The sequence below is a fragment of the Geotrypetes seraphini genome, chromosome 15 (assembly GCF_902459505.1).
Source record: "Geotrypetes seraphini chromosome 15, aGeoSer1.1, whole genome shotgun sequence".
Lineage (NCBI taxonomy): Eukaryota > Metazoa > Chordata > Amphibia > Gymnophiona > Dermophiidae > Geotrypetes > Geotrypetes seraphini.
In genome coordinates, this window is record NC_047098.1 from 65,613,634 (window position 1) to 65,638,478 (window position 24,845).

The 24,845-nt window shown below is 41.3% G+C and overlaps 1 protein-coding gene across 10 annotated transcripts in view; it reads right to left on the minus strand.

Annotated features, from left to right (window-relative positions):
- Positions 1-24,845, minus strand: part of TSPOAP1 (TSPO associated protein 1) — a 225,595-nt gene that overhangs the window by 70,574 nt on the left and 130,176 nt on the right. For all 10 annotated transcript variants that reach the window (XM_033922925.1, XM_033922922.1, XM_033922920.1 and 7 more), the window contains 2 exons: positions 23,137-23,348; positions 16,645-16,754 (listed from right to left, as the gene is read on the minus strand). In XM_033922925.1, the coding sequence (XP_033778816.1) occupies positions 16,645-16,754; positions 23,137-23,348 (322 nt within the window). The remainder of the gene's footprint in view (positions 1-16,644; positions 16,755-23,136; positions 23,349-24,845) is intronic.

Consider the following 24,845-nt stretch of genomic DNA (forward strand, 5'->3'; position numbering starts at 1 on the left):
TCTATGTTTACTATTTGTTGTTTGTTCCCTATTTATATTTAAATTGTTAATGTACAAAACTTTGTATTCCAGAAGCATTTTATAAAATTTTAATAAACTATGAGGGATGCCGAATCCCTCCTGTCATCGGTGCTTCTCCCCACAAAATGCGGACCTCCACTCCCCGTCCCCATACCTCTAAAGTTGGGAGCAGGAGGGGTACTCAGTCCCTCCTGCTCCTAAGGCCTCCAGCACCATGGCAGTCTTCGGGAGCAGGAGGAACCACAAAGTCCTCCTGTTCCTCCTCTACCGCAATGCCAGCCTTGGGGCCTAAGGCCCTGATTGGCTCAGGTGCCTTAGGCTCCTCCCTTGGGAGGGGTCTGAGGCATCTGAGCCAATCAGGGACTTCCTTAGGGCTGAGCCCGAGGCGCCTGAGCCAATCAGGACCTTATGCCTCTCCCCGTGCATCACATGATGCACCGGGGCGGGACCTAAGGCCCTGATTGCGTTGCTGGAGCTCAGAGGTGGAGGGACTGAGCATCCCTCCTGCTCCCAACTTTCAGGTACTGAGGAGTAATGTACCTGGGGGGCATCCCTCTTGCCATGTTTGGGGGGGATTAGTTTGATGTCGGTGGTGGGTGGGCGTCTGGTGGCAGGAGGTATCTGGCATCCCTCCTACCATACCTAAGTTAGAGGGGGTTTGGCGGAGGGTGCCAATGGCAGGAGGGGCATCCCTCCTGCTATTCTATTTATTGACAAGATATTTTGCATGTGTAATACACACAAAATATCAGTGCCATTAAAAAAAAAAAAAATAGGCAGACCTGTCGGTGACACAGTTACCGACAGGTCTGCAGCAGTCTGGTTTTAGGATAGTAAAATTCGATTCAAAATAGCCAAGCAACTGTTAGTAAATCAATTGCTTGGCTAATTTGCATGGTGTTTTACTCATTTGCATGGATGGATCAATCGGGTAGGAGATTGATCAGGCAGAAGTTTAGTGAATCGGGTCGGGGAACAATCACAAAACCAATAAAACTGGTTTTGTGATCGTTGTTACAAGACCGGTAGGTTTAGTGAATGTAGCCCTATATACACTGGAAAAACATCAAGCTTCCTGGTACTCTCACATCCCTGCCTTGTCTTTTACCCTCCACTCAGTTTTTGTCTCTTTTCTGTGTTGATATCTAAATGACGGAAATACACATATTTGGTTTCATCAAAAAAGGAAAAAGCTATTAATAATACTTGAAGCACAAAAACAATGATAAACACCAATATTTTTGTATATTCAAAGAACCCCTAATTAGGTGGAAAATGAACACCTACATTTACCATTTATAAACACCTAATGTCAGTTATAAGAACAGATGTTGAACCCTGCAAATTAATTTTTCAAGGGAAACTCCCCGAGGGCTTTTCTCTTTAAAGATCAAAACTGCAAAGTCTTTGCCTGTAGAAACAAAAACACACAAATAAAAAAACCTTACAGGTCCCTTATCTCAGGAAAAAATGTATAAAAAACTGAAAATCAACTTTCTTGTCCTCAAAAAATTGCTCACAGTTTACTTCAAGTTTCTATTGATCATTGTTTGTTTTTAGTGAGCCTGGTAGCTAGGGATTCCTAAGCTATGAACATAAGAATTGCCGCTGCTGGGTCAGACCAGTGGTCCATCATGCCCAGCAGTCCTCTCCCATGGCGGCCCTCTGGTCAAAGACCAGTGCCCTGACTGAGATTATCCTTATCAGGGTACGTCCTTGTTCAGCAGGAACTTGTCTAACTTTGTCTTGAATCCCTGGAGGCAAATTATGATCTTCTTGTCCACTAAGGGCTCTACCTGTAATGTCACCCAATCTGTGATAATGACCCCGTTGTTCTCAAGAGAACACCAGGACACATTATCACATATTGGGTGATATCACCGGCAGAGCCCTGGTGAGGAGACTGCCCAGCTTTCTATAGCTTCTAAAAGCTTTTGGCAGCCCTGATCATACATGCGCACATACCTTCCCGCCAGTCTCAGTTGACATCAAATGTTTAAAGAATATAATACCTAGGCCAAGTCTGTAGTAATATGGTCCTCAGAGAGCACATGCTATATTTGAGTAACTTCACTTTCTCTGTGGACAAGCAGGACAATATCTACCACAGATTAGGAATACCTACCTACCAGGCTCACTGAAAACAACAAACACTGGTCAATAAGAACTTGCAACAGATAAGGCCAACCAGAAACTAATTAAAATAAACTGATAAAACATGTTTAATATGGTGGTACAACCTAAAACAGAATTGAAACAAGTCTAGGAGGGTAGAGTTGGATTCTAGACTCCAAACAAACTCTTCAGTCTTGTCCCAAACAGCTATCATGTTGGCAATCTGGCTAAAGACAATGATAAAATGTGAACGTGTTGACAGAAGACCAAGTTATAGCTTTGCAAATCTCAATGGATGCTGACCTCAAGTAGATTACTGATGCAGCCATAGCTCTGATATTACCCTCCTCAGTCAATCTAGCCTGGGAATAATAATAATAATTTTATTTTTATATACCACAAACAGAATAAGTGGTGGAGTTGCAATTTACTAGCCAACAGGATAAAGTGTGTTTACCAGTGGCTGCCATCATCCTGTTTGAATAATTAAAAACAAACAAACACAGGGTGGTCCGTCTATGGGCTTTAGTCTCTCCAGATAGAAGGCCAAGGTTCACTTGCAGTCTAAGGTATGCAGTGTGCTTTCACCAAGATGGGCCTGAGATTTTGGGAAGAATATTGGTAGAACTGATTAAAGTGAGATTATACCACCTTAGAAGGAACTTAGAATGGGTACAGAAAACCACTCTATTATGACAAAAACCTTGAGTTACTAGGAACTGAAGCTCGCTGACTTTCGGTGCAGAAATGACTGTGACTAAAACCAAAACCTTCCAAATCAGGAATGTCAGATGGCAAGTATAAACCAAAAAAATTCTGTGGAGTGACCATGTTCCCAAATGGACTTTATTTGAAAGATTTTCTTCTTTGTGGATATTTTGGGGTCAATTCCTTTTGTTTTAAGATGGCAAGTATAAAGCAGGAAAAAAAAGGAGCTTTCATCAGCTGGGTGAGGATGACAAAGTCCTATTACACTGTCAAAAGTTTCAGTGGGGGCTTTGGCAAAAGCAAACTTCTCATAAAATGAACTTGAGAGGCTGTACAGAGATAGGTTTACTTTTTATATGATGGTAAGTGCCAACTGCATGAAGGTGAACCCTTACAGAGTTGGTTTCAACCCAGATTCTGAAAGATGGTATTTCAAGCAGTTTTTGTGCAGGGCAGATACAAGGATCTCACACTAGATGACAGACCTCTTCCATTTAAAATATCTTTTTTTGAAATCTTTCATGGAAGCAAGCATGACCCAGGAGACACCCTTAAGTAGTTGAAGCTCTATGCTCTCAACATCCAAATCATAAGGGATAGGAATTAGAGGCTGGGATGTAGAAGAGACTCCTTGTTCTGGGTGAAGAGGGCTGGAAAGTAGGGTGCAATGAGGATAATAGAGGGTTATGGGCTATGTCTGTCCAGATGAAGCTAAATGAAGCCAAAACTAAACTTTTGAACTGCCTTCTTCCCACTGTACTTCTGGATTCTAGGGCTTCCCTGCAAATTGAACTCTCCTCTAAGATTTTGAGAATCCTTTTCAACTCCTCTCTTACCTTTAAGGATCAAATAAATTATCTGGTTAAGAAATATTTTTCAGTTTACGAATGCTGAGGAAGGTTAGATCTCTTTTCCATCAACATCATTTTTCTGTCTTGGTCCAATCAATTATACTTTCTCGGCTAGATTATTGAAATGCTATTTATCTTGGCATCACAAAGATCTGTCTCCAAAGGTTACAACTGATTCAAAATACCGCTATGAAGTTGATTTATGGAAAGAGCAAATTCGACCATGTGACTTCTTTGCTATTGAGCCTTCATTGGCTCCTGGTTCATCTCAGGATTCAATTTAAATGTGTATGCATTATCTTCAAAATTTTATATGGTATTTTTATTCCTCTTGTTCCTCTGCAATGGAGCGCTTACAGATTTTCCTATGCAAGAGGCATTCAACAATTTAAACTTTCCCTTCCTTCCAGGAAAGGAATTAAAGGAGTCAAGAACTTTAGCCTTTCTTTGGCTTTTAAATTTTCTCAATTATGGAATGAACTCCTTTTAACTTTGAGATGCTGTAGTCCTTTCCAATTCTTCCGCAAATCATTAAAAACTTTTTTATTTGCTAAACATTTTGAAAATTAATCTCCTTGCATATATATCTTTCTTAATTATTGTTAAACGAGTCGAGCTTCCTCTGGTTGATGATCCGGTATATAAAGCTAAGTTTTAGTTTAGTTTAGATGTGAATTTTAAAAAGCACTAGTGAAAAAATGGTACAATTTCATGTAGAAAATCAACAACTAGCTTACTTAGGTTAGTTTGTCATAATTATGTTAAACTCATGTGAACCATTTAGTTCTTAAGTGGTATAAAAACATTTTAAATAAAAAAAATAATTTGTAACATTTATCTACCTGGAATTTCTAGGAAATCATGCAAAAATATACAAATCACTGAAATAGGGTTTAAGTGCTCTGATAATATTTTGTGTTTGCATTACATATTAATTCCTTTTTTGTGCTTCAACTTCAATTATCAATATATCCATATTGACACTAACACATTATTCATTTTTTCATTCACAAGTTTTCAACATAGTACTGTCAAAGTTTATGTTTAACATTTGATATACCGCTTAAAAGCGTATTACAGATCTAAGCGGTTCACAATAAAATACAGATACTTAGAACTTCCTTATCTGTCCCGAAGGCTCACAATCTAGCTAAAGTATCTGAGTAAACAATAGAAAAGATAACAAAATTCCAAGAAAGGTACAATTCAAATAATAATAGTGGTAGTGTAATATTGAAAAATATACAAAAGAAAAACAAGACTGCAAATTTGAACTTAAGGCTAGATGCACTAAAATGTCCGATTGTGATTTCCGGATAAGCCATGGAGCTGTGAAGACATGAGTTGCATCAGCTCTGGAGGACCCCGAAGTAATCAATCTGCATTTATAGCATCACCCCTATAGTTTTACCCGTGTGAGTTCGCAGAGGCTCTGGGAAGTGTACAGCTTTCATACGTGTACCATCTGAGGCTAGATGGCAACCAAATTAACGCACAAGGATCGGGAGAAGGCCTTGTATCCTAAGGTGGCGTATGTAGCAGTGCTGACCTCTCCCGCACCAAGCTCACCTAGTTCTGCGTGGGTAGTGGAGGTTACTACAGCGGTACAAGTGGCACTAGAACACATAGTGGGCAAACAAATTAAAAAAATCATAGATAAGCTGGTTGCTATGGACCAGCAGTATAGCAGTTACTTACCGTAAGTTGTTATCCAGGGACAGCAGGCAGCTATTCTCACATATGGGTAATGTCATCCATGGAGCCTGGATGCGGACAGCCTCGCAAGCTGACTTGCTTGTAGAAACTCATAAGTTTCGAGTCCGCCACACCGCACATGCGCGAGTGCCTTCCCGCCCAGCACAGGGCGTGTCTCCTCAATTCAGATAGCTAGCAGGGAAGCCAACCAGGGGAGGTGGGTGGATTGTGAGAATAGCTGCCTGCTGTCCCTGGATAGCATCTGTTACGGTAAGTAACTGTGCTTTATCTCAGGACAAGCAGGCAGCCTATTCTCACATATGGGTGACCTACAAGCTAACCAGAATGGGATGGAGTGAGTGCTGGTAACTTAGGAGAATAACTTTTATAATACTCTCTGGCCAAACTGGCCATCCCATCTGGAGAAAGCATCCAGACAATAGTGCGAAGTGAAAGTATGAACCGAGGACCAGGTGGAAGCTTTACAAATTTCCTCAATAGGAGTGGATCTGAGGAAAGCTACTGAAGCCGCCATGACTCTGACTTTGTGGGCTGTGACTCAACTCGAGTCTGTAGATGCAGTCCAGCCTGAGCATAGCAGAATGAGATACAAGCAGCCATCCAGTTGGAGATGGTCGCTTAGAAATTGGATAGAAACATAGAAAATGACGGCAGAAAAGGGCCACGGCCCATCAAGTCTGCCCACTCTAATGACCCACCCCCCTAACTTCTTCCCTTAAGAGATACCTGATGCCTATCCCATTTTTTCTTAAAGTCTGGCACGCTGCTGGCCTCAATTACCTGCAGTGGAAGATCATTCCAATGATCAACCACCCTTTCGGTGAAGAAATACTTCCTGGTGTCGCCATGAAATTTCCCGCCGCTGATTTTCAGCGGATGCTCTCTTGTGGCTGTGGGTCCTTTAAGAAAAAAGATATTATCTTCCACCTCGATGTCCCAACTTGTTCGGATCGAAGGAGACAAAAAGTTGAGGAGCAGATCTGTGTGGTTTGGTGCGTTCTAAGTAGAAGGCCAAAGCACGTTTACAGTCCAGAGTATGAAGAGCTAATTCTCTAGGATGAGAATGAGGCTTTGGAAAAAAACACTGGAAGTACAATAGATTGGTTGAGAAGAAATTCTAAAACCACTTTAAGTAAGAATTTTGTATGAGTATGGAAGACCACCTTGTCTTGATGGAAAACTATGAAAGGTGGATCAGCAACTAAAGCTTACTGCTCATTGACTCTTCAAGCAGCTGTGAGAGCAATGAGAAACACCACTTTCCAAGTGAGATATTTCAGAGGAGCGGAAACCATTGGTTCAAATGGAGGCTTCATTAACTGAGCAAGAACAACATTGAGATCCCAAACCACTGGAAGCAGTTTGAGAGAAGGTTTGACATTGAAAAGTACTTTCATAAATTTGGAAACCACAGGATGAGCAGAGAGGGATTTCCCTTCAATAGGCTGATGGAAAACAGCAATTGAACTGAGATGGACTTGAGTCCAGAGGTAGATAAGTGCAAACGATAATCCAGAACAGAAGATAAGGAGGAATGTTGAGGCTCCTTGTCATGAGAGATGCACCACGTAGAAAATCTAGTCCATTTTTGGTGATAGCGTTCTCTAGTAGCAGGCTTTCTAGAAGCCTCTAAAATGTCTCGTACAGGTTGAAAAAACTGAAGGAGTTATGTTGAGAGGAACCAAGCTGTCAGGTGTAGAGACTACAGGTTGGGATGAAGTAGAGACCCTTGATTCTGTGTAAGCAGAGACGGAAAAATCGGTAGAAGGCATGGCTCCCTGGTGCTGAGTTGATGTAGAAGGGAGTACCAAGGTTGTCTCGGCCACCGAGGAGCTATCACAATCATGGTGGCATGGTCGTTCTTCAGATTGACAAGAGAAAAGCATCTGCCTCGAGGTGATGAGAATATATCCTGGAGCAGAACTGAGGCAGTTTGTGATTGTGGGGAGATGCAAACAGATCTATTTGAGGAGTTCCCCACTGAGAAAAAATGTGATGAAGAGGCAAGGAATTGCATGTCCATTCGTGAGGTTGAAGAAGACAACTCAATTTGTCCGCCAAACTGTTTTTCGCCCCTTGAATGTAGACAGCTTTCAAGAAGGTGTTGTGAAGGATTGCACAATCCCAAACCTTCAGAGCTTCCTGGCAAAGAGGGAGAATCCCGTTCCTCCCTGCTTGTTGACATAGTACATGGCGACTTGGTTGTCCATCCGAATGAGGACGGTCGTGAAGAAGATGTTGAAAAGCTTTGAGACCATTGAAGATCACTCTGAGTTCCAACAGACTGTTATGACACTGACGATCCATGCTGGACCAGTGGCCTTGAGTATGGAGACCGTCGAGGTGAGCCCCCCAAGCGTAGGTCGACGAATCTGTCATGAGGACCTTCTGATGAGGACCTTCTGAAACAGTAAACCTCTGGAGAGATTGGAAGAGAGCATCCACCAGATGAAAAACTGTCTCAACGAAGGAGTGACTGCAATGTGTCGAGAAAGTGGTTCGCAAGCCTGCATCCACTGAGATGCCAGGGTCCACTGAGGGATTCTGAGGTGAAGTCTGGCAAAAGAAGTCACGTGAACTGTCGAGGCCATGTGACCGAGTAGTACCATCATGTGTCTTGCTGAGAGTGAAGAGTGGGAAGACACTTTGTGACAGAGCTGAAGAAAAGCATCCAGACATTGTTGAAGGAGGAATGCTCTGAATTGAACAGTGTCCAGAACAGCTCCAATGAACTGTAGATTCTGAAAGGGCTGAAGGTGGGATTTGGTAAAGTTGATTTTGAATCCCAAGCTTTGTAGGAAACATGTAGTCTGTTGGGTCACTACAATAACCCCCTGAGATGTTGAATCTTCGATGAGCCAGTCTAGGTAGGGAAACACCTGAAGACCATGGTCCCTTAGACCTGCTAATACCACCACTAGGCATTTGGTGTGCACTCTGGGAGATGATGCCAGGCCGAAGGATAGCACTCTGTATTGAAAATGCAGATTCCCAACCCAAAATCTGAGGTACTGATGAGAGGCCAGATGAATGAGAATGTGAGTGTAAGCCTCCCTGAGATCTAGAGAACATAACCAATCGTTCTGATCTAGAAGGGGGTAGAGGGATGCCAGGGACAGCATGAAAAATTTTTCTTTGACTAAAAATTTGTTGAGAGCCCTGAGATCCAACATTGGTCGCAGATCGCCCGTCTTCTTCAGAACTAGAAAGTAATGGGAGTAAAACCCCATGCTCTGCTGTTCCAGATGAACTTGCTCGATGGCACGGAGACGAAGCAGAGCTTGAGCTTCCTGAAGAAGGGCGGTCTGGGATGAATTGGATGGATACTCTCTTGGAGGAAGCTCTGGTGGAACCTGAGTGAAATAAAGAGAGTATCCTTCTCTGATTATTGACAGAACCCAGAGGTCGGATGTAATGGTCTCCCATCGATGGTAAAAATTATGGAGACGACCTCCTATGGTGAGAAGGGAGGAGAGGCAGAACGATGGAGGTTATGCTCTGTTTGAGACAGTCAAAAAGGCTGTGCAGCCTTAGGGGCAAAAGAAGGCTGAGGTTTCTGTTGCTTCTTCTGCTGCTGTTTCTTGGGAGCTGCTCGAGTGTAAGGAGCCGCCGTTGGAGAATAACGCCTCTGAAAGGATGGAAGAGGTTGAGAAGGTTTTGCAGGAGCTGGCTTGGGATTTGGTCTGACAATTGAAGCAAAAGATTATTCATGCTCAGACAATTTCTTGGTGGCAGCCTCTATGGATTCATCAAAGAGGTCATTGCCCTCACAAGGAATATTAGCCAGACGGTTCTGAAGATTGGGGTCCATATCAATGGTGCGAAGCCAGGCCAGGCAGCGCATTGCTACTAAGAAAATTCAAAGGCATCATAAGATGACTGGAGAAGATGTAACCTGAGTTGCGCCAAGGTAGCAGTGACTTGTTGGAACTCCAAATGTCTATGTTGATCAAGATTTTTTGTAAAACCTGGAAGGATATCAATGAGGAACTTAAAATAAGTCGTGAAGATAAAATTATAGTTGAGGACTCTGGAAGCCATCATAGAATTCTGATAAAGGTGACAGCCAAACTTGTCCATAGTCTTACCTTCTCTTCCAGGAGGTACTGTGGCATAGACCTTGGAAGGATGGGTCCTCTTCAACGAAGATTCTACAAGAAGGGATTGGTGAGATAGCTGTGAATTCTAAAAACCCTTGCAATATAGAGTTCTATACCTCGATTCCAATTTATCTGGAACAGCAGGCATAGCATAAGGAATCTCAAGGTTTCATTTGAAAGTTTGAGACAGAAGCCTGTTAAGAGGAAGCTGGTTGAGGCAGATACATTTCTTCTAAATATTCTTTAGAGTATTTAGAACCAGCGTCCAAATTAATATCCAGGTCGTCAGCCATTTGACGAAGAAAGGAGGAAAAGGACTATTAATCCGCCAGAGCATGGCCTCGAGAAGGGCTCGATGACCTTGAAGCGCCTCGAGTGGAGAACGAAGGCAAAGCCTCTCTGGAGTATTGGTAACCCAAGGAATAGACAGACTTGGAGGAGGCACTGGAAGCAGTTGAATCCTTGGGGTCTGCAATTGGTGACCTCGATCGAGGAGTTGGAGGCCTCGAACAGGTGGAAGGCCTGGACGAGGAAGGCATTTCTCTGGAAGAAGACCTGCACCTCGATCAATGCCTCGATGAGGGCCTCAATCGACAACAAAAGTGCTGCCTGGAAGTAGGTCTCGGATAACATTGAGGAGACTTCACCCTATGTCTGGAAACGGGCTGTGCTATTGGTGAATGAATAGGGCTAGAAGCTATAGATCGAAACCCCATAGACTCAGTGGTTTGGATCGAGGAATCGCGAAACACTCCCAAAGACTCGGCTCCTTGTGTGGAATGTGAGGATTCCTGTCAAGACAATCGCAAAGACTCAACTCCTTGCCTAGAGTGTGTAGACTCAGCTCGAGGCACAGGCATGGACTCGACCTCATGTGAGACTGCTGATTGCCCAGGCTGGACTGCAGGAAGCAGAGTCGAGGCAGGACTGTATTTGCTCAGTAACTGAACAAATTGCTGCTCTAACATGGTCTGGAGAGAAGCCTGCAATTGTGGATCCGAGTCTGAAACTGGACCATTTGCTGAGGCTAAAGGCTCCGATGTGGAAGTAGAAGCATGCTTCAACTTGGAGGATTGATGCTTGGATATTTTAAGGACCACCGCAGGAACCTTCTGCTCTGAGGAAAGCTCAGGGGAATATAAGGCAGGTGTACTCAAGGTCAAAGATGATCCAAACGATGAAGGTCTGATGAGACTCGAGGTCGGAGTTGTGGAAACAGGAGGACCCCCCCGTTGAAGACTTGACAGAGTCAGAAATCTAGGTCGAGGGTGTAGCTGAAGAGTCCATCCTGAACAGCTTTTCCACTTGAATCTGACAACATTTAAGGGCTCGAGGTTGAAGAGTAGCACAGCGCATGCACGACTTTGGATTATGGTTAGGCCCAAGACAATGAAGACACCAGCAGTGTGGGTCTGTGAGGGAAATTGCATGCTGGCACTGGCTACACTTCTTGAAGTCCGTGACTGGCCGGGACATAGGAAGGAAGATATCCGCTGTGAAGTCAAAGCCCTTAGGTGTGCGACCTGTCTCGCCAGTCAGCCGATGAAAAAATATAACTTTTTTTTTTTAACTAACAGAAAGAAAAAAGGCACAGCGATTCGGCTAAAAGAAATTAAACACAAACCGCGGTGAAGAGAAGGCACGAAGCAAACGAAATTCAGCACAGAGCGTCAAAGACAGAATTCTTGGCTCCGCGGAAATCTGAGGAGACTTGCCCTGTGCTGGGCGGGAAGGCATTCGCACATGCGCGGTGTGGCAGACTCGAAACTTCTAAGTTTCTACAAGCAAGTCTGCTTGAGAGGCTGTCCGCATCTGGGCTCAGTGGATGATGTCACTCATATGTGAGAATAGGCTGCCTGTTTGTCCTGGGATAAATATTATTACAATTAGAATATATGTACAATCAACATGATTATTTTTGAGGCAATATGGGTCAATATTCAAAATCATTTATGCAATTAGCTTCGAAAGGGAAGAAGATGCTAGACCACAGTGCAGGGGTTGGGAATCTTTTATTTTGCTCAGTACAGTAGGAAATACATTTTTATTTTTCCTTTGTATTGATTAGAGACTGATTTCTTTTGTTATCACGATGGAGAAGAAACCTGAAATTCAGAAACTTGTCGATTCAAACAGCAACCATATTTCATACACAAAAAATAAGGGCAAGAGTGAAGTATGGAACTTTTAAAAAGTGATAATGGCTGATGCTAAAGAAGTGCATTTTGCACTTTGCTTGAGATGCAAGAGAGTTCCTCTCTTGGAGATTACATGATGGGACCAATGGCTAATGGGTTCACAAGGATTACTGTGCAAACCCAATGCCAGCTACAAAGACTACAATAACACCAGCTTTTTCCTCTCTTAGATAAGATCAATAAAGTACCTGCAAACATTAAATCTGAAGTAGCAGATGTTTTAGTAGCTATGTGTGACAAAAGATGTCGGGTCTTTTTCTATCATTGAAGGGGAAGGATTTAGGAATTTGGCATCGAAGCTCGTCTCCATAGGTGTTAAATATGGGAATACTGACCTGGACCAAATCATACCTTGTGGGTCAATTATCTTTCATCATCTTGATGGTGTTGTGGAAAAACAGAAGATTGCACTCATGGACAAGCTAGCTTTAGTGCTGCAGTTTAGAACGACAATTGACCTCTGGACACACAAGCAAAGCAACCACAGCTACATAACTGTGACTGTACAGTATATTGATAAGAGGCAAACTGAATCATGTTATCTTGGCTACTCAATTACTGGATGAAAATCATACCTCTCAAAATATAAAATGGACAGTGAAGTCCATGGTGGATGAGTTTAGTGCGCATCAAGACAATGTGTTCACCACAGACAATACCAGTAATATGAAAGCTGCCTTTCGAGAATATACATGGATTGGATGTTCATGTCATAATCTGAATCTTGTTTTGTCACATGGCCTTCAGCAGACAAATTTGTATGGCACTGGTAACATTGGCAAAATGCACAAATCAGCCATTAACAACACTTAAGCAATGTGTAGCAACTCAGTAGAACAATGTGTTGTTAACACTGAAATCAGTGGCAACATATTTTGTAGATCTCCATGCACTGAGCAGAGAGCCAAGTTTTATAGAATATTTTTGCATCTGCTGGTTTATATTAATGAAGACTTATTTATTTAAAAAATTTTGTATCTTTAAGTTCATATGAGTTTAATTGCTACACTTGTAACATAAAAAAATAAATAAAGAATTAAAAAAAAATAAATTTTATACCGCCAAAAACATGTTGGATGTCATTCAAGTTTTGGAACCTGATGTTTGCTTTGAATAACTACATGAACAGGTTTTATACCCCTCAGCTCTTTCCTCAATCTCTGAAGGAGGCCAAGGAAATAATTACCAGACACAATTTAAGTTTAAACATTTCAAGGCCTTGTGAGTTCTTGGCATTCTACAAACTGGTAGAATACCAAGAATCTCCCCAAATTACAAATGACTGGCCATTTATTGCATTTATGACATCATTTAATTTATTAGTAAGCCTAAAGTACATAGTTAGTACATCTTCCAATTGATTTACAATTGCTTCATTAAGATCCAGTGATAAACTGCATACTCCAGTAGGGTTCTTTTGGTTAGTTTTGATGACATGATTTCTTTCCATTTTGCTTTTGCAACTCTTCTCTTTTCCATTCTTCCAATCCCCATCCCTACTGTGCTTTCCATAAAGAATTGTAGTTCTACCCCCCTATCCTTTCGTACCAGTTAGTATATGTACCCGTTTTGTTTTAAAGTTTTTTAGATTAGTTTTTTTAAAGCTGTATGATACTTTATGTTCTTATAATTTTATTGGTGTATTTCACTTAGAAACACTTGATAAGCGATCTAATCAAATACTAATAAACCTTGAATAAACCTTTATTTCATTAGTAATTTTCCCTAGCAACAATTATGACTTAGTTACCACATGCTATTCAGCTTTGCCCCTGTCAGCATTAGAGGGGGTATTCTATTTCAGTACATTGCTCAACGTGTAACTATGTGCCCATTGAGGGCACAATGACCTTAGGTACTTCCTCTATTCTGTTAATAGAACAGGATGTAGCTGGGTCAGACATGTAACCAAACAATATTCTTTTTACTTTAACACTGAAGCATTTCTATATCCTTTAACTTCATCTTTTATATATATATATATATATATATATATATATATATATATATACACACACATATACACACACACACACACTAGTGTCTTTTCAGGTTTCCCAGGCAAGGAGTGTCTCATACATATTGGGTATAGGACCCCCTTTATATCCTGCTTAATACTATTATTGCCATCAATATGGCCACAGAATGCCTTATTAACTGACAAGAGCCTCTCACTGCATGTGGTATTAATATAAAAATAAAGCTGATAAAACACTTCACTGCAAAGGCTTCTGACAATAGCATAATTTTACAATTGAAAACCCATTTGCTTAACAATATCCCACTCAACTTAGTCTCCTCTGTTAAAATCCTTGGAGTAACAATAGACGACAAACTGGATTATCATGAACACATTTCTATAACAGTTAAAAAGTGTTATTATAAATTAAGAATGATTCGCTCAATTGCCAAATTTCTCAGCTTAACATCAATCAAGACACTTATACATTCATTAATAATATCTACACTTGACTACTGTAACGCCCTTCTTCTCAATATCACACAGAAGGAAAAAAGGAGATTACAACTAATACAAAATACGGCCATTAAATTAATATTTAACGCAAGAAAATATGACCATGTTACACCTTTGCTAATAGATGCTCACTGGCTACCAATTGGTCAAAGGATTACATTTAAAATTATATTACTCATTTTTAAATCACTAGTATCAAATGAACCTTTATTTATATCTAGAAACTTAATTCCACACAATACACAACGATCACTTCGCTCATCTGGACAAAATTTACTTACTGTACCCTCTTTAAAAATTATCGGAACACGTAGATCAGACATGTTCACTGTGATGGGACCTCAATGGTGGAACGCCCTACCACATTACATTAGAATTGAAAAAGATATCTCTACATTTAAAAAATTATTAAAGACTTATTTATTTAATGACGCTTTTAATAATTGAAAGTTTTCACACTTTTTGGATATGCTTTTAATAATGCTATGGTTTTTAACACCCCCTCCTTTTGTATTTTCCATTATTTCTACTAAAAATTTAAAAATTGTAACTTTTAATCTCTTTTCCTCCCGACTCATGTATGTATAATATGTATCCACTATGTATATTGTTAAGTTTCTTTTTATTGCTCTTTATTGATTTTGTACATCGCTTAGTAATTTTAATAGGCGATTAATCAAATACACTAATAAACTTGAAACTTGACATAAATACTTTACAGTTCAACAGTTGCATTGTACTGATGCTTTGCTTCATCCATGGTTTAAATATAAGTTCAGTTCATTAGCACCAACAGAATATGCACAGGCACTGTCTAAGTAGAAAGAGATGGTGGATAGGCTGCCAGCAGCAGACACTCAATATGACTCATCGGTCTTGCAGCAACCCAGTAAAATAAAACTAGAAGAAAATTTCTTGGGAGACTTCAATTCCTCAACTTCTTCAAATATATCTGAAGTATGTATATTTTTTTCTGTATTTAGTTCAATATTTTATCTTACGACAATATTACTTGCTAGATACATCTTCTAAACAATATAATCTGTTTTTCTCAGGTGGAAGCATACTTCTATTGATGAAATCACAGATATTTTGTCTTACTGGAAGTCCAAATCTACAAATTGGAGAAATCTTTCTGAAGTTGCCAGACGAGGCCTTGGAGTGCCTGCTGCCAGCACATCATCTGAGCAGTCTTTTTCATCAGCTGGGCATGTTCTTGAAGATAGATGATCACAGCTTGGACCACATACTGCTGATGGACTTCTGTTCCTGCATGGACTTAAGAAATAATTACCCATATCTCTGACTGGTTATTATCCTCTTCCTTGGTTGTCTGCCTCTTGGTTTGAGGTTGGAGAATATGGATGGAAGGGGTATTGGTTTTGTGCCTATTCTGGCAGATGTGTGACTTGTTTTGAATTTTCTGTAAAACTCAATTAAAACTAAAATCAAAACTGTCAGAAGTAATGGAAGATTAGGTTTATACCTTCGATAATCTTTGTTAGTCCCTGGAGGATTCCTTATGCTAGATGTTCAATCCCAACTTGCAGTCCAGGTGTTGCAGAAATCCACACCTTTTTTGAACACATGCTCCACCCCTTTAGCCTGAGAGTTAGTAAACAATCCCAGTTAAGTCCCAAAGCCAAGCACATACCTGCAAATCAAGGACAAGGGAGTACGAGGGAGAATCCACATCAACAAAAGTAATTCATGAACTGGTTGGCTCTGCAAAATATTAACATGTGATAACAGGCACAAGGGTGACCAACCAGGGAGGGGTCTAAAGAAACTGAAGTCATCACAAAACGAACTTGTAAGCAAAAAAATAAGAAACAGAAGCAGAGGAACTATAAAAGAAATCTGCACGAACTGCTTGCAGAAATTGTAACAGGGATTTTTTTTTTTTAAATTAACTCTCAGGCTAAGGGGGTGAAGCATGTGTTCAGAAAAGATGTAGATTTCTGCAACACTCAGACTGCGGGTTGGAGTTGAACACCTGGCTTATGGAATCCGAAAGAGACATAATAATTACTTTTTATGGGGACAGGTGGGAACGGAGATTCCTTGCAGGGGCAGGCGGGGATGGAGGAGATTTCTGTCCCCCCTTGCAACTCTCTAGTCTGAATTTAAGAAAGTGTGGGACAGATACATGGGATCTCTTTAGGGACAGGAGGAGATAGTGAATACTGTGAATGGGCAGACTGGAAAGGCCATTTGGCCTTTATCTGCCATTGTTTCAATGTTTCTCTATTTTGAAGCAATTTGTAAAAATTTATTGTAAAAATTGTAATTTATTGTAAAAATTAATAGTAAAAATTTATTATTCATAGTTTAAATGTGTTCTGCTGTAGATGTTCACTTTCCTATCAATTTTGAGTTCTTTTCTTTAAGGAATTTTTTTAACTTTGTAAAAAAAAAAAAGATTTCAGCATACTTTAATAAATGAAAATATTCTTTACCTGTATCGAGCTAGAAAGGCCTGCAACTTTGCAGGGGCTTGGCCCTCCAATTCTGGGTTGGGAGATGTGCTGTCAACATCCAATTCTTCCATCTCACTGGCAGTGTCTACCTGAAAAAATAAGTAAAGTAACAAATTAATTATTGACTATCAAATATTTAAATATCTTCTGACATTTGGAGGAACACAAATCAATCAAACTGCTTTCCTAGGATGGGGAGGTAAATGCTAATGAGCTGTTGATAAAGAAGGAGGTAAACAAATTTTCTTTTCCTCTCACAGTTTTTTTTAACTTTTATTTTAGCACTGTAAACCTCTTTGATGTGATCTGTTATCAGACACAATATATAAAGAATCTTAATAAACAAACCATCAATGTAGTTCTCCTACTTCCCCATTCATGTAGATAAGAGCATAGGAAAAATCACTGCGTCCAACACTGGTCGCCGTACATGAAAAAGGACATAGTACTACTCAAAAGGGTCCAGAAAAGAGCAACAAAAATGGTTAAGGGTCTGGGGGAGTTGCCGTACAATGAGAGGCTAGAGAAACTGGGCCTCTTCTCCCTTGAAAAGAGAAGACTGAGGGGACATGATTGAAACATTCAAGATATTGAAAGGAATTAATTTAGTAGAGAAAGAGATTGTTCACCCTTTGTAAGGTGAAGAGACCGGGAGGGCACTCGCTAAAGGTAGAAGGGAAAAGATTCCGTAAAATGTAAGGAAGTTCTTCTTCACCCAGAGAGTGGTAGAAATCTGGAACGCTCTTCCGTAGGCTGTTATAGGGGAAAGCACCCTTCAGGGATTCAAGAAAAGGTTGGATAAGTTCCTACTGGAACAGAACATATGCAGGTAAGGCTAGACTCAAATAGGGCACTAGTCTTTGACCTAAGGGCCGCCGCGTGAGCGGACTGCTGGGCACGATGGACTGCTGGGCACGATGGACCACTGGTCTGACCCAGCAGTGGCAAATCTTATGTTCTTGACCTATAACTTTATGGTACTACAGTCTGTGTGAATCCTTGAGACTTGGATGTCATTTATTGTTTACCCCTGATTAAGGCATTTGATTTGCCAAAACTTGGATCCATGTTGGGTTTTATTGAATTAAAAATATCTTGATTAAATACTTTTATGAAAACGATCTGGTCTTCAGTTTCCTTTTGTAGATCTCTCAGCAGAGTCATCTCAACAACCTTACTTTTTTATACACTCCTTTAATTGGTTTGATAGGGTTTATTCCTTTTTCTTCTCTTGTCCTTTATGAATAGTGCAGTAACCAAGGGATCTATAGTGGGATCAGTTCTATTTAACATTTATACAAGATCTGACAATTAGGTTCGCGAATTATCCTAGTAGAAGTACTACATACCTCATTGCTGAATATCACTAGTCCTCCCCTTAGGAAGTGCTCCCCTTAGGAAGCTATGCACCGATACCAGCGCCTAGTCCACCCTTCAAAGCAATTTTGGAACTTGTTTTCTGGAATTCCTATCAGAGCTGTCGTCATATTATCCTTGATGTCCTGAATGTCATCAAAATGTCTTCTTTTCAATATTTCCTTTACCTTCGAGTAAAGAAAAAGTCATTGGGGGCCAGATCAGCTGAGTAGGAAGGGTGTTCTAATACAGTCATTTGTTTTCTGGCTAAAATCTCCCTCACAGACAGTGCTGTGTGAGCTAGTGCGTTGTCGTGATGCAAAAGCAGAGTTCTTCGTGAAAAGATCAGGTCGTTTTCGTCTAAACTTTTTCATGCACTTCCAAATAGAAAACTTGATTAACTGTTTGTTCAGTTGGTACAAACTCATAATGAACTGTTTGACTGTTGGAACTTTTTTGGTCATGGAGAATTGGTTGACTTCCATTAAGCACTTTAACACTTTGTTTCAGGGTTATATTGGTACACCCATGTTTCATAACCAGTGATAATACAGCCCAAAACATCATCTTGCCTTCCCAAAAGGTCTTAAAACTGAAGGGAAAATAATTAATTGCCAAAACTAAAGTAAATGAAAGTGTATAACTGAAAAGCACAGTTACTTACCGTAACAGTTGTTATCCAGGGACAGCAGGCAGCTATTTTCACATGTGGGTGATGTCATCCACGGAGCCCGGATGCGGACAGCCTCGCAAGCAGACTTGCTTGTAGAAACTCAGAAGTTTTGAGTCTGCCGTACCGCGCATGTGCGAGTGCCTTCCCGCCCAGCACAGGGCGCGTCTCCTCAGTACAGATAACTAGCAGAAAAGCCAACTAGGGGAGGTGGGTGGGTTGTGAGAATAGTGCCTGCTGTCCCTGGATAACAACTGTTACCGAACGTAACTGTGCTTCATCCCAGGACAAGCAGGCAGCCTATTGTCACATGTGGGTGACCTCCAAGCTAACCAGAATGGGATGGAAGGAGTGTTGGCAACTTAGGAGAATAAATTTTATAATACTCTATGGCCAAAATGGCCATCCCGTCTGGAGGAAACGTCCAGACAATAATGAGAGGTGAAAGTATAAACCGAGGACCAGGTGGCAGCTTTGCAGATTTCCTCAATAGGAATGGATCTGAGGAAAGCTACCGAAGGCGCCATGGCTCTGACTTGGCTCTGTAGATGCAGTCCAGCCTTGGCATAGCAGAAAGAGATACAAGCAGCCATCCAGTTGGAGATGGCGCGCTAAGAAATTAGATGTCCCAACTTGTTTGGATCGAAGCAGACAAAAAGTTGAGGAGCAGATATGTCTGGTTTGGTGCGTTCTAAGTAGAAGGCCAAAGCATGTTTACAGTCCAGAGTATGAAGAGCTGATTCTCCGGGATGAGAATGAGGCTTTGGAAAAAACACTGGAAATACCATGGATTGAGATGAAATTCCAAAACCACTTTAGGTAAGAATTTAGGATGAGTACGGAGGACCACCTTCTCATGACAGAAAACTGTGAAAGGTGGATCAGCAACTAAAGCTTGCAGCTCACTGACTCTTCGAACAGATATGAGAAACACCACTTTCCAAGTGAGATATTTCAGAGGAGCGGAAACCATTGGTTCAAAAGGAGGCTTCATCAATTGAGCAAGAACAACATTGAGATAAAAAAATCTCTGGAAGTGGTTTGAGAGGAGGTTTGACATTGAAAAGTCCTTTCATAAATTTTGAAACCACCGGATGAGCGGAGAGGGGTTTCCCTTCAATAGGTTGATGGAAAGCAGCAATTGAACTGAGATGGATTTGAATAGATGTAGTCTTGAGGCCAGAGGTAGATAAGTGCAAAAGATAATCCAAAATGGAAGACAAGGAGGTATCTTGAGGCTCCTTGTTATGAGAGATGCACCACATAGAAATTCTGGTCCATTTTTGGTGGTAGCATTATCTAGTGTCAGGTTTTCTAGAAGCCTCTAAAATGTCTCCTACAGGATGAGAAAACTGAAGAGGAGTTATGTTGAAAGGTACCAAACTGTCAGGTGCAGAGACTGCAGGTTGAGATTGTCACACTCCCGGTACTAGGTTGTCAGACTGGCCCCCGGGCAATGTGCAAAGAACTTGTCCTGAGCGTGCCTTCTTAAGGTAGAAGGGTCCTGCTGGCATTAATAGTAGGGTAATAAAACATTCCCCAAGAACAAAAGAATATCCAACCAGAAGTTCTGTATGAGAGCAAGCTTTAATCAGACAACACTCTGGAATTGGCAGTGCTGTCAGTGTAGGTACTGTTTCTCAAAACAGGCTCGCCTACAAAATCAAAAATAAGAGGCCTTAACAAAACTCACAGGCCTCTGCCTTTCCACAGGTAAGTATCCCGGTCTGGCTTCCAGGAATAAATTCACAGTCCATAACAGAACTATAGCAATACGGAGAAGCCAGCTTGCATAGTCTTAAGTGTAACTTATTCAAAAGTTCCTCTATCACAGTCCAAAGTACTGCACTCGCCTTTGAAACAACAGGCTTTCCACCTCAGCTTACTAAGCCGGTGGGGGAGGGGTGCAGCTGAGTCCACATAATTAACATTTGCCAAACTGGACCCAAAACCCAACCCAAAGATCTTCGGAGACTCACCCCACACTACCCCCAGTTAGTTTTCAAGTCCTCTGCGAGCAGTAGCAAAAAGAGAGAAACACAACTGTTCTGAAAAGTTTCAAAAACAAAAACACTGAGCTTCAGCAACAAGCCCAGCTCACCTATTGTCAGCAGCAATTCCAAACAGGCAAGAGAGAAAAAAACCCACTTAACTCTCGTCCATAAGTTCCTCAGCAGGTTCCATAGAAGTGTCCATATCTTCTGTAGAATGTAGGCTGGATAATTGGCTTGCTCCAGGAAAGGTTTCTAGTTCTTCCATCTCAATCTCATTCTCCAGGTGAGAGGGAGGAGAACTGGCTCTGAAGACCTCTTCTTCCTTGGCTCAGCAGCTACTGATTTAAGCTTCCTGGATTCTGGTATTTTAGACCTGCACAGGACACGCCCTGACCTGGATGGGGGAAGGACCAACTGCTGGTTCTGCTGGGCTTTCTCATGAGCCCTGATTAGTTTCAGCAGCTGAGCACTTCCAGCATTAGGCTGACTTCTGGGCTGTTCCTTCCTACCGGCTATCTCAGGCTCTTTTAGGCTGTTCCTGCAATGCTCCCCCTCCCCCCTGAGTTCTTGCACTAGGTCAGCCTTCCTATGCTCAGAAAATGTGGGGGCAGCAGAACTACTGCACTGATCTGCTCTTTTCAGCTGCAGTCTAGGGTTTTGGGGCTTCCTGCTTGGAACAAGCCTAGCTCTAGGGCTGGGGTTGTTACAAGATGAAGTAGAGACCCTTGACTCAGTGGAAGCAGAGACGGAAAAATTGGTAGAAGGTATGGCTCCCTGCTGCTAAGTTGAAGTAGAAGGGAGTACCAAGGTTGCCTGGGCCACCGAGGAGCTATCAGAATCATAGTGGCATGATCGTTCTTCAGCTTGACGAGAGTCTTGAGAATGAGAGGGAATGGAGGAAATGTGTACAGGAAGAGATTCATCCATTCCAACAGAAAAGCATCTGCCTTGAGGCGATGAGGAGAGTATATCCTGGAGCAGAACTGAGGCAGTTTGTAGTTGGGAGGGGATGTAAAGAAATCTATCTGAGGAGTTCCCCACTGAGAAAAAATATGATGAAGAGGCGAGGAATTGAGTGTCCATTTGTGAGGTTGCAGAAGACGACGCAATTTGGCTGCCAAACAGTTTTGTGCTCCTTGGATGTAGACGGCTTTCAGGAAGGTGTTGTGGAGGATTGTCCAGTCCCAAACCTTCAGAGCTTCTTGACAAAGAGAGAGAGATCCTGTTCCTCCCTGTTTGTTGACATAGTACATGGCGACTTGGTTGAATGTCTGAATAAGAACTACCTGGTCATGAAGAAGATGTTGAAAAGCTTTGAGAGCATTGAAGATCGCTCTGAGTTCCAACACACTGATATGACACTGACGATTCTTGCTGGACTAATGGCCTTGAGTACGGAGACTGTCGAGGTGAGTCCCCCAAGCGTAGGTCGAGGAATCTTATCATGAGGACTTTCTGATGAGGGGGCATCTGAAACAGTAAACCTCTGGAGATATTGGAAGAGAGCATCCACCAGCGGAGAAACTGCCTCAACAAAGGAGTGACTGTAATGTGTCAAGAGAATGGTTCGCAAGCCTGCGTTCACTGAGGAATTCTGAGGTGAAGTCTAGCAAAAGGAGTCACGTGGACCGTGGAGGCCATGTGACCTAGCAGTACCATCATGTGTCTCGCTGAGAGTGAAGAGAGGGAAGACACTTTGTGAGAGGGGCAGGGAGGGAAGGGGGCTGAGTGCAGAGCTGGGCAGGGAGGGAAGGGGGCTGGGTGCAGAGCCTGGTATAAGTATACAATTTGGTTCAGAATGTTTTTTTTTCTTGTTTTCCTACTCTAAATTTAGGGTGCGTCTTATGATCAGGTGCGTCCTATGGAGTGAAAAATACGGTAGTTTATTACTATAAGTTAACCTTTAACTCTGAGCACTGTAAAGACCATCAACAATGTGAGAGATTCCATTACAATAAAATTTCCAAATTAGCAGCTCATCTTAAAAAAGACAATTACAAGCCAATTCCCCCCCTCCCACCCCCCAACAAAGCCATGTAAAGCGTGTACATTGCTGGCCATTGTACTAATCTGGGAGGATAGTGTAAATATTCTGTGGCAACCTTCTGCACTGGCACCGACTGACAGGTATGGAAACTGTTTTCCCAACTTGTTAACACAAAGTATCTGCAAAAGTGTCTATCACTATGGTTAACTGAAAAAAACGACACAAACAGTAATCAACAGATTCTAGAAAACAAAAAACTAAAACTATAGTCTATTGTTCTCTGTTAATTTAAGACAGTGCTATAGAGCAAAAAGACTAATTATTTCTCAAGTGTTTAAGAACATGCACCATAATATGTAACAAATATAGAAACTATACATATAAAGAAGATATTATAACAGATGTGTGATAGGCAAGGTCTCAATTAAGGAAATGATTGAAGTTTAACTTTTTATACTGCTCACCTCTGAATGACTAGATTTGGAACTGTTCTGTGGGGATTTGGAGGAATTAGGCATAGGCTCTGGTTTCATAGTTTGATTCTCCTTAGTTGGAAGACTGTCTTTTGGAAATTTCCTAACATTATATGTAGAATTTGGCTGCTTGGGGATGGCTTCTCTTCCAGTTTCATCTTCACTAATCTTATATTCACCAGAAGTTGCAAACACTCGTGCATCTGAAATCAGATAGTTAACAATCCAGAAGAACAAAAAGAATACAAGTCAATCCCAAACTTGCAGAACTAGGTATGCATTAGTATGATGTGGCTATACTAAGGAACCTCAAACAACTAATGAATTTAAAAAGAAAAAAATATACGCATGAAGAGATGTGTACTACTGTGATGTTAGATTCCTTTTATGAATGAATGGAAAGAGAGGCATATTTTCTAGGAATCTGTTTCATTAAGTTTATCAGGTGTCCAACTATGATAGATATAGCAGGTGCTCTCCGAGGACAGAAGGCATATATATAATTCTCACAACTGATGACATCCTTTAGAGCTGTGTGGACACTGTCAAGTGTAGTATCACTTTATATTTTCTCTACAGTGCCTTCACCATGCATGCACAGGTAGGTGCCTTTCTGAACATGAGACCATCTGTACAGTAATAAATCAAAGCAACAACTTCAAGGAGAGAAGGGAAGGTTGTGAAAATATATATGCCTGTAGTCCTTGGAGAACACCTGCTCCAGGTAAGAATCTTTGCTTTTTTTTTAGGACAAGCAGGCATAATAGTCTCACATATGGGACCCACTAGCTACCAGGGTCAATTATGGTAAATAAGGCTGGTAATAAAGCAGAAGTGAGCCTGGTGAAGAAAAGGAACAGAAGAAAGTTTAATTTTGCTCCAGACAGAAGTGAGCAGTGAATGAATGAGATGTGTGGATGAATGAGAGTGTGGCGCTGTGGTTAAAGCTACAGCCTCAGCACCCTGAGGTTGTGGGTTCAAACCCACGCTGCTCCTTGTGACCCTGGGCAAGTCACTTAATCCCTTCATTGCCCCAGGTACGTTAGATAGATTGTGAGCCCGCCGGGACAGAGAGGGAAAACTGCTTGAGCACCTGAATAAATGCATGTAAAAACCGTTCTGAGCTCCCCTGGGAGAACAGTATAGAAAATTGAATACATAAATAAATAAATAAATGTTGCTACTCTGCATTTTTCTTCAAAGGATGCAGATGGGCTGCATATGTTGCCATGGTCCTTACATTGTGAAGAGTAACATTGCTAGGCAGGATCAGCTCAGCCTGAGAATATGCAAAAGAGATACAGTCAGCCAGAGAAGTGGAGATGGTACACTTGGTGACGGGAATCCAGAATCTGATAGTTGAAGGCTACAAAAATCTGGGAGTACTTCTTATAAGCAGTAGTATGTCCTAGATCAGTTTCTCAAACGGTTTTTAGCTCTGGCACACTGATTGGAGCAAATGTTTTTCACGGCACATTATAATTGAAATTATAAAATTGCAGAACCAACAAAAAATTGAATTTGAGAGATATTTACTTAAAGTTCTTTAACAATGGTGAAACTAGATAGAATAGAATTATTAATCAATGCGATAATTTGCATTCAAATACAAGCACACTTAACTCAAAACGCAGTTCGATAGTCAACAAAGCAATCAAGATTTGTTGCCTTTTGGATCTTATCTTTGCGAACTTGGATCT